This window comes from Cyprinodon variegatus, unplaced genomic scaffold, assembly GCF_000732505.1.
Source record: "Cyprinodon variegatus isolate N-32 unplaced genomic scaffold, C_variegatus-1.0 Scaffold1082, whole genome shotgun sequence".
NCBI lineage: Eukaryota > Metazoa > Chordata > Actinopteri > Cyprinodontiformes > Cyprinodontidae > Cyprinodon > Cyprinodon variegatus.
Genome location: NW_015151535.1, coordinates 209,795 through 219,758, shown reverse-complemented (window position 1 = coordinate 219,758; position 9,964 = coordinate 209,795). Strand labels below are relative to the sequence as shown.

General features: G+C 36.9%; 1 protein-coding gene across 1 annotated transcript in view; it reads left to right on the top strand.

Annotated features, from left to right (window-relative positions):
• LOC107101338 (microfibril-associated glycoprotein 4-like) overlaps positions 1 to 9,738 on the top strand; it is a 21,856-nt gene extending 12,118 nt beyond the window's left edge. The window contains exons 2-6 of the mRNA XM_015400215.1: positions 6,141 to 6,293; positions 7,850 to 7,888; positions 8,179 to 8,275; positions 8,373 to 8,540; positions 9,485 to 9,738. Coding sequence (XP_015255701.1) covers positions 6,141 to 6,293; positions 7,850 to 7,888; positions 8,179 to 8,275; positions 8,373 to 8,540; positions 9,485 to 9,738 — 711 coding nt within the window. The remainder of the gene's footprint in view (positions 1 to 6,140; positions 6,294 to 7,849; positions 7,889 to 8,178; positions 8,276 to 8,372; positions 8,541 to 9,484) is intronic.
• The last annotated feature ends 226 nt before the right edge of the window (positions 9,739 to 9,964 follow it).

Genomic DNA, 9,964 nt, shown 5'->3' with positions numbered 1-9,964 from the left:
GGCTAATCATGTTTTGGGTGTACTATTCCTTTAAGATGTGTCGTGGCTGGGTCTTCCAGCATGATAACGACCCAAAACACACAGCCGTGGAAACTAAAGAGTGGTTCCGTAGGAAACATTTTAAGGTCATGGAGTGACCTAGCCAGTCTCCAGACCTGAATCCAATAGAAAATCTTTGGAGGGAGCTTAAGTCCGTGTGGCCCAGCGACAGCCCCGAAACCTGAAGGCTCTGGAGGAGATCTGTATGGAGGAGTGGGCCAAAATCCCTGCTGCAGTGTGTGCAAACCTGGTCAAGAACTACAGGAAACGTCTGATCTCTGTATTTGCAAACAAAGGTTTCTGTACCAAATATTAAGTTTCATTGTTCTGGGGTATCAAATACTTATTTCACACACTAAAATGGAAATTAATTATTTAAAAATCATACATTGTTTTTTTCTGAATTTTTGTTTTAGATTCCATCACTCACAGTTGAAGAGTACCTATGATAAATATTACAGTCTTCTACAAGTTTTGCAAGTGGGAAAACCTGAAAAATCAAAAGTGTATCAAATACTTGTTCTCACCACTGTAAATACAGACTGCGAAGAACCACAGTGCTGGTACTATTGGACCTCAGTGCAGCATTCGATACTGTCGAATACTCCATCCAGTTAGAGCGCCTGGAAAACTGGGTTGGCCTCTCTGGTACAGCTCTCAACTGGTTTAAATCCTACTTAAAGGACAGTGACTTTTTTGTATCAGTAGGCAACTTTACATCAGAGGGTTCCCAAAGGGTCCATCCTCTGTCCCCCTCCTATTCAATATCTACATGCTCCTTCATCAGCTACCATAACTATGCAGACGACACACAGCTTTACATCACCATGTCACCAGGTGATTATGAACCAATTCAAGAGGAAATGCTTAGAACAAATCAATGCCTGATGTGCCATAATTTTCTTTACCTGAATAAAAACAAAACTGAAGCAATAATCTTTGGACCAATAGAGGAGAGATCTAAAGTTAGCACACAGCTTCAGTAGCTTCAGCTTGCAACCACTGATCAGGCCTGGAATCTAGGTTTAGTGCTGGATTCAGACCTCCAAAAGCATTTAAAGACAATTACAAGGTTGGCTTTCTATCACCTGAAGGATTAAAGGACTAATGTCTCAGCATGATCTGGAAAAACTAATCCATGTGTTTTATTTTTATTCAGATTGATTACTGCAACAGCATTTTCACAAGTCTGCCTAAAAAATTGGATCAGACAGCTGCAGCTGATCCAGAATGCTGCTGCCCGTGTCCTCACTAAGACTAAGAAAGTAGAGCACATCACCCCAGTTCTAAAGTCCTTACACTGGCTCCCTGTATCTCAGAGAATAGACTTTGAAATTCTTGTGATAGTCTATAAATCTCTGAATGGCATAGCACCTAAATACATCACTGCTATCAGTGTATCAACCCCACTCAGGTATTCTGGTTCCAGCCTGCTCTGCACACCTAGAACCAGAACTAAACATGGAGAAGCAGCATTTAGTTCCTATGCTCCACTTATCTGGAACAAACTTCCAGAAAACTGTAAAAGTGCGGAAAACCTTACTTCCTTTAAATCAAGACTAAAAACACATTTGTTTAGGATTGCCTTCGACTGTTCCAATTAAACAGCTCAACTGAAACATCATTAGTTCAACATTTTTATTTTCTTTAGTCCAACTGTTTTTTGTCTTTTTTGTTTCTGCATTTTTTCCTACTTGCTTTGATTCTGTTTTATTTTCCTATATTTTAATCATGTAAAGCACTTTGCATTGTCTTTGTACTGAATTGTGCTATGCAAATAATTTTGCCTTGCCTTGCCTGTAACTGTAAATTGACAGGCAAGTAAATCCCTTTCTACTTGTTCGAAAAGGATTGAAATTGCTCAACTTGTCATGATCTGAGGGGGGAAGGGAGGCATGACAGAGGGTCTGAGTGGGTCGGGGGTTTGTGAGAGTGGCTGTGATGGGGGGCTAGGTCTCTGGTGGCCTGGTGGTTGGACATGTGTGGGGAGTTGAGGGTACGGAGGGGGCCAGTGTGAGGGGAGTCAAACCCTGTGAACAACCTTTTTAACTCATCTGCAAACCAGGTGTCTCTGTCTGCTGTACTAGTGGTGGTGTCCCCCTGCCCAAAGCTGGAGATGTTCTTGAGACCCCTAAACACATTTTTGATGTTGTTTTGTGCCAGCTGCTCACGCACGCCGGCTACCATTCATTCATCCTGTCCGTTGTACTGCTGCTAGTTTTACGCACATCTCTGGATGATGTCTAGTGTTACCACAGATGATCTCACTCTCGAAATGGAATTGAAGCTAGCCGAATTAATATAAGGGGTAGAGCACAGCCGCCTGTGGCCTGTCACAACTGCAGTCCGGAGCACGGATGACGTCATACACACTCCGCTTTGTTTTAAAAAATATAAATATAAAAAATATAACCTTGGATGTCTGCGAGACAGTGATTCGCCTACATGTTATGAATGCTGGTGTACCATAAATAGTAAATTATGAACAGTTTCGTTTGTGTCTTAAAGTCATTTGCCCATAGGAAGACGTTACTTGGCTATAACCTAACGGAATATATTTAGATTGGCTCCAAATGACACAAAACTCATATGGATGAGTAGAACATCATAAAAACATAAAAAACTGCATTCATTTTTAATTTCATAATGTGTGTTTCTCCTTAGTGCGTGGTTCCTGAGTTCCAAGCCCGTTATTTCTGGATTTCTGTTTTTGTACCATCCACTTTACCATTAAAACTGCAAAAACTATCTTTGCCTCCTTTACTCTGTACTTGGGTCCACAACAACATCCACCAACCTTGATATTCTGTTTTTGCCTCTCGGCAGGAAGTCATCCTGCAAACTGGATTTCTCAGATCATCGTACAGTTCTTTGTGAGTAGATGAAGTTAAATCTAAGACAACCTCTTCTGTTGAGAGATGGTTTTTCCAGGTGAGCTTCTATGAGCCATGTGACCAAAACCACCATGATAACCAATTAGAACCCCCTAATGACCATTAACCTCCCAGGTGACCTCCATCACTAATCCAGGAGAAGGGATCAGAGCAACCTTGTGTTCCCCCTAATTTCTTGTTCCCTCAACAGTATTTTAATCTCAGGGCTCCCCACCTCTATGTAGTTTGAACTGATGTACTGTAGCCTGTTTGAGGAGGGGAAACATCTTCTAGAAAACATCACATCCAGTTGCATCAATTGAACCTTGCAAACTTGACCATGACTTGGATGACTGAGAATCTTCACAGATACACAAAGTATATCAAAATCCTATTGATGAATAAATACAATTTAGACTCGAAGAGAATGTGCACTTGTCTAGGACAAAAGGGCAAGTTATCTAGTGCCACTAGCTTGTTCGCGATTATCACTGAGCTTCCTTATTTCCTTTTTGTGATATAGATTGTGTTTGCAATAGTTTTAGTAAATTATTAATCTTTTACTTATAAAAGCAGATAACCTTAGGACTGGCATTAGACTGCTGTAGCAGAAGTCTGAAAAAACTCAAGCTGACAGTTTTCATCTCTAAAGTGCAACTATTACGGCAAGACAGCTAAGATCATGAAGGTGAGTTCATCACTTCGCATTTCTTGGTTGTTTGTTTTACACAATGTTATTTTAAAATCAATAACTCTAAATTAGTCACAAAACTAGAAAAAATTTTTCTTTTTCTAAAAGGTTTTAATTATATTAATTTTAAATGAAAATTTATAAAGCAAACAGTGTCTCTTATTTTAACAAACATATTACTAATATGGGAAAAAAGAAAATATTCAATCATCTTAACCCCCAAGGGTGGGATAAGAGACCTGAATGGAGACATTAGCAAGGATTTACATGTTAAGATGTTTGGTAGGTCTATAGAAATAAAGTCATAATCATTATAATTTTTGGCCACCCTTACAGTAAAATAAACTTTTAAGCCTTGTCTTTCACAGATTGTATCCCTCACAGACTAAAATCACTGGTTGGTTCGACAGGAGTGGTGCCTGAAACCTAAAAGATCTTCCTCCCAATCTTTTTTTAGAAACTCGAGCAACACTGGGCTCACACTGAAAGCGGTCAGGCTGTGATTTGGGCAACACAAGAAACCAAAATAATTCATGTGTACACTCATTTTACCTATGGTGCAGTGAGGTGCAGATCAACAAAATCATTTTGCAGGAAAGAAGTATAGCTTGATGCCAAATAAAATCTTGTAAATATCACAAGTCCAAAATGCAAAGAACAAAAACCCTCTTCTTTCTACCTTGGCAATTTTGGCTTCATTTCTAAGAATTTACCCATTTGTTACCACTGCTCAGGGATCAAAGTAGATTTATATTTACAGGTTTTTGATGTAAGACATTGCAGAGAAACCCTAAATAATTGCCTTGTAATACATTGCCAATCCAGACCTAAATTGAATGAATATGCTAACTAAAATCTTGAAATATTCAAAGGAAACAGAAAATGTTTTAATGACAATAAAAGGAAACATTTTGATCATATTTGAATAGATAGAAACAAGAACAAAGAGAGAAATATTTCTATATATATTTCTATGTGCCTTTTCAATTGGCTCTTTATTCAAAAATAAACAGAAAGCAATGAAATATTTTCTTTGGATACAATTTAGGGATTCCTTTCGGTAGAAATAAAAAAAATGTTTAGCATCACCTCTTGTAACCTGGAAGAAATAAAATATTGATGCAATAATCTAAATGGCATTTTTTTTTTTACATCACTGCCGCATATGTTTACCCAGCTGAAGGATTTTCACTACATCGGTTTTAGCCTGGTAAAATTAAATTAGTTAATGGATTTACTTACACATTCCAATTAAGGAATTCGAGTTCCAGTAACTTAAAATGTATTTTGTTTTAATTTATTGTAAATTAGGGAAAAGTCATTAACCAGTGTTTTCTTGATTGATTGGGTGAGGATATTTTTCATGCGGTTAGACCAATTTATTATTATTCGATTATATTTGAAATATTAGGTTCAAATTACTTAATGAAAATCATTGACAATATGAAACAACTTACTTTTGCTTTATAACTACAATAACTTAGGTTTCTAAATTTCAGACTTACCTTAAAAGTGGAATGGGTGTGAATAAGCATGAATTGTAATTGAAATCGAAATGGACTGAAAGGAAGTTTTTTTATTTTCCAGCTTTAATTGTCATTACACTGTCACAAGTACAGAGCAATGAAATTCCCTCTCTGTATTTAACCTTAGCTTAGCTTTCCATAGGTGGATTGGAATGGAGCGGGCACAACGGTTACAGTGGATGTGGATTTTGGTGTTGTGGTGTGAAATGTTAGCCTTCAATAGTCATTTAGGACTTTTGGCTTAGTTAACTTTGGTACTAAAACAAGAGAGGGGGTCTTCCTAATCATAGGAACTGTCTCCTGGGTCATCCTGGGTCCTTGCCTCTTTACCATAGAGTTGAGGGTTGGTAGAAGCACATTATGAAGCATTCAAGGTGTGAAAGGGTACTTTTGGGTTATTAAAGAATGGGATTTCTGTTTGACAGTGAGCAGGGTAGAAAATGTCTAAGGTTGTTCAGCTTCTTCTTTACTATCCATTGTTCACAATCACAAAACCCTGTCTCTGTGTTGATCATTTTCCTTTTAATCTTTTAAACTCACATTTCTCTGGATTAAAACCCAACATCCATCCCAACTGGTTTGCCCTGATTCAGAAAATTGTAGTTAAATTTGTCATATTGTAAATAACATAACAGTATTATACTTTTAAGCCTAAATAAATTGGACTTTAAAAATGGTGCTATGGAATTTAAAATGCATTGAGCATTTTTCCTAGGATAAGTATTAATACTGATTGTTTAGTATTATGACCTTAATTATGTTTACTTTGCACTATTTAATTCTTCATTAGTTAAAAACAACTGCAGTTTCACATTTCACATTTTAAAACTGAGGAAAATGATTAATAGATTTCATAAAAATGTCTTGCAGTTTGAGAAAAATTTTAAATTATTATTATTTTCCTAATGTATTGTTTTTACGATCCATTTGATTTTAGTTTACAGTATATAATACTGAATAGCATGCTTAAATAATCTTTTTATTCAAAGATAACATGTTTCTGTGGTTCAGCTGCAGGTGTCTCTCTTTCTTGTCCTGCTTCCTCTCTGGGCCAGCGGTGCGCCTGTGCTTCCTCTAGATTGCAGTGACATCTATAACTATGATAACAGCCGAGCTAGTGGAGTTTACACCATCTATCCTATTGGGGCCACTTCTGCTGTTGAGGTACGTTCATGATGTTTTCTTTGAGAGGAATATCATCAGGAAATTTTAATGAGAGATGTGTTTTATTACATAGGCTTACAAAACAAACTAAGCTCAGCCTGTCATTCAAATTTAAGTTTAGTTTAAGGCATTCCTTTGAGCAGACAATTTAATATGCCAGAAATTTGAGCAATTTAATATCGGACTATTATAACCTGATTGATGTAAAAAAGTGTCGCCCTTCAACTCAACTCAAACTTTATTTATAAAGCACATTTAAAACAACCTGGGTTGACCAAAGTGCTGTAGAGGAATAACAGTTGAAGAGCATAAGATAAAAACTGAAAGCTCCTGAACTGAAAGCAGCCCCTGCTGCTATGATTTAGATGGTGAAACAGAATAAGCATTTTGCATAAAACAAATATGTGCTTACACTAAAGCTGTGGGTAAGTGATATTTTAGAGCTGCTTTTCTTCCTTCTGGCACTGGAGACTTGCAGTCTTTGGAAATCTAGAGTAGTTCAATTAAACATCAAGTTATGCTGGGTGAAAATTGGATCTTCAAACAGTAGAGTGAGCTAAAGCAGACCTAAAAGTAAATCAAGGCTTTATTTCAGAATTCCTAAAATATATCCGAATGGAATCTGAGTTTCCTCAGCTAAATAATATGGGAATTCTTTGATTGATATTTCAATAACCTAATAATGGGAAAATAAGATTACCAGTTATAATAAGATGCCATCCTACCAGAATGCATCTAAAATAATTACACTCTAAATAGCCCCCACCCCCAGAACATATCTAGGAAAAATAGAAATCACACACTCATAGATAACTCGTACGAAATTACAATAACAGATCTCTGTGGCAGAGCAGTGTTTACACCAATACAACCAGTGGGCATTTATCTACAGTACTCGACATTGCAGTCCATCTATACCAGGGGTCTGCAACCTTTCTAATCTAAAGAGCCATTTTATCCCAAGCCCTACTGAATTAAAGTAGTTTGAGAAATAAATATTACATGACTTTTAAATAAAACACAACCAAGATGATTAAAAAAAATCTATATATTCTGTTATTCATTCTGCTTTGAAAATTCAGTTGAGATATTATTAAAAAAATACTAAAGCTTCTAAGAGTTCTATTTATTAATAGGCTAAATCCAAAGCCAGTAGTTGGTTCTTTTATCATTTTAGCCACTATTAAGAGCACTTGTGGAGGGTCCAAAGAGCCACCTAAAGTCTGCTATTTGAATGAGCAGGAGCTATTTTTCAGGTGTTCACTATACGTAAGCGGTTGTTCTCTTATGGACAAAGCTATTTCTTGATGAAGCTGGATTTTCACTGCAGTTTTTTCTTTATGCACAAACTGAAGAAATTGCATTAATGACAGTATATAGCTTGGATAATATTCCTGTTTGTTTTTGGGTTTTTTTAACTGTTCGAGCAGCATTGCTTCTGACCCAAAGGAGGGTATTCCATTTCTGGCTTTACAAGGAGCTGCAAATTCAATTGTAATCAATAGAAGCAGCAGTAAAGCTACAGTAAAACCAACCTCCTGTTTGTGTCTCTGCAGGTGTTCTGTGACATGGACTCTTTGGAAGGACGTTGGACTGTGAGTATCCATACTGTTCAGATTCTCCTCATCCTCAGAATAATTGATCTTAACTGATGCTTTAAGCTGCTATGTGTGCTTTTCTATCAACACTCATTCTCAATTCATCTGTTCTCAAAATAAAATCTGGATCAGATTATTGGAACTGAAATTAGATCAAGATCTAAAAGATCTGAAAGGGTTCCAGTTCGAAACAAATCTAAATGCAACAATACCTCTGTAACACAGTGTTACAGAAGGTATTGTAACACAGCAGTGTTCAGTGTGTAACTTCTTTTACCTCCCTGCAGGTGTTACAGAGGAGGATGGATGGCTCAGTGAACTTCTACAGGCCCTGGGATCAATATAAGACAGGTTTTGGGAATGCTGCCGGAGAGTACTGGCTTGGTGAGACCTAGAACTGATAAAGTCATGGAGATCAAAAACAACCAAAACATCAAAATAACAGCCTGGCAGATCAGTTTCTCTTTGTTTCTGTTTTAAGGTCTTGAAAATCTCTTCCACCTCAGTCTCAGAAAAAAGTATGAGCTCCTGGTCGACATGGAGGACTTTGAAGGAAATAAAGTTTATGCTCGTTACTCCTTTTTCTCGGTTGGCCCGGAATCTGATGGATATACTCTGCATGTATCTGGATTCAGAGATGGTGGGGCAGGTGGGTACCAGTTGGCTAAGATAAAGGAAGACACATTATTTCTTTGTTCTTTAATCAACACAAGATGATTGTGCATTGTTGCGATTTACTATGATTATTTCATTCTAACACAGATAAGTTTCTAAAACTTTAGTTTGGATTTGTGTTAAGCCTTCTTGAGTCTTTATTTTTTGTAGAGCTACCTTTCACTGCTAATGGACTGTGTTTTGAAGACCGTCTCTAGCAAATTTGCATATCCACTGACTGAATTGCTTTAACATTCTTCTTTGATAAATAGCTCAAGTTATCTAACCCAGAGAGCCAGATTCATAAGGCACACATAGCACTCAGGTTTATTACTGCACACAGCTGATTGGGGAGCAACACCTAGCATCTATCTACCAAAGTTTGTTCTGGTCTTTTACAACACTCTAGTGCCAGATATGAGTTAGCTTTAATTGTTTCTTGAACTTGAATTGGTCTAGTTAGGAACTATAACTACTGTATCAGTAGGCATAAATATTGTCATGACAGATAACTGGTATCCTTTCTTTTAACATACTGACTGTACTGGTACAGAAGCGATTAAATGGTGGTTGATGGTCGCTACAATCGGCATGTATCTAGTTTTTATAAACTGTGAACAGGTTCCCAGTGTTTGTTAAAGATAGCAATTCCTACTGCTCTCCATGAAGATGCTGGTTACTCAATAAAGTTTTTTTAACAAACGACTAAGATCAGTTATAGAACAACTGCATTTTTAATTATCTTTAAACACTCCCCATAATTTGCTTACTTTACAAGTCTGCTGATCACATTTAGTTTAATTTTCAGACATATACTAAGGAGGGTTAAATACAAAGACTTGTAAGAAAAGACTACTCTGTATACTTTTTAACGTAAATGGTTCTTTGGTTATTTGAAGGATGATGTTTTTGTTTGTGTTTAATTTATTTATCTTGCAGGAGACTCTCTAAGTTACCACAGTGAAAAGAAGTTTAGCACATTTGACAAAGATCAGGACTCCTTTCCAGGTAATTGTGCCAGGGGCTCCTTGGGGGCATTCTGGTACAACAACTGTCATCACAGCAACCCTAATGGGGTTTATCGCTGGGGGGCTGATGGTTCTATCTATGCTGTTGGAGTGGAGTGGTTCACATGGAAGGGCTATAACTACTCCTTGAAGGCTATTAGCTTTAAGATCCGCCCTGTTCAATGAAGTCTTTTGGAGAAATATCTGGAAGTACATCACATGGAGCTTTTATGAATTCATATTTGTCTACCGACAGTAAATGAGAAAAAAACAAGCATATTTCTTTTAATTTTGTTCTTTTCCCTCTTTAAATTGTCTGTATTTGGACCATTTTAAATAATGGAAAAGCTTTTCTGTCAATAAGATCATAAAAATTATATTTTAGGTTTTTATAATTCCTTATGTTCCTCCG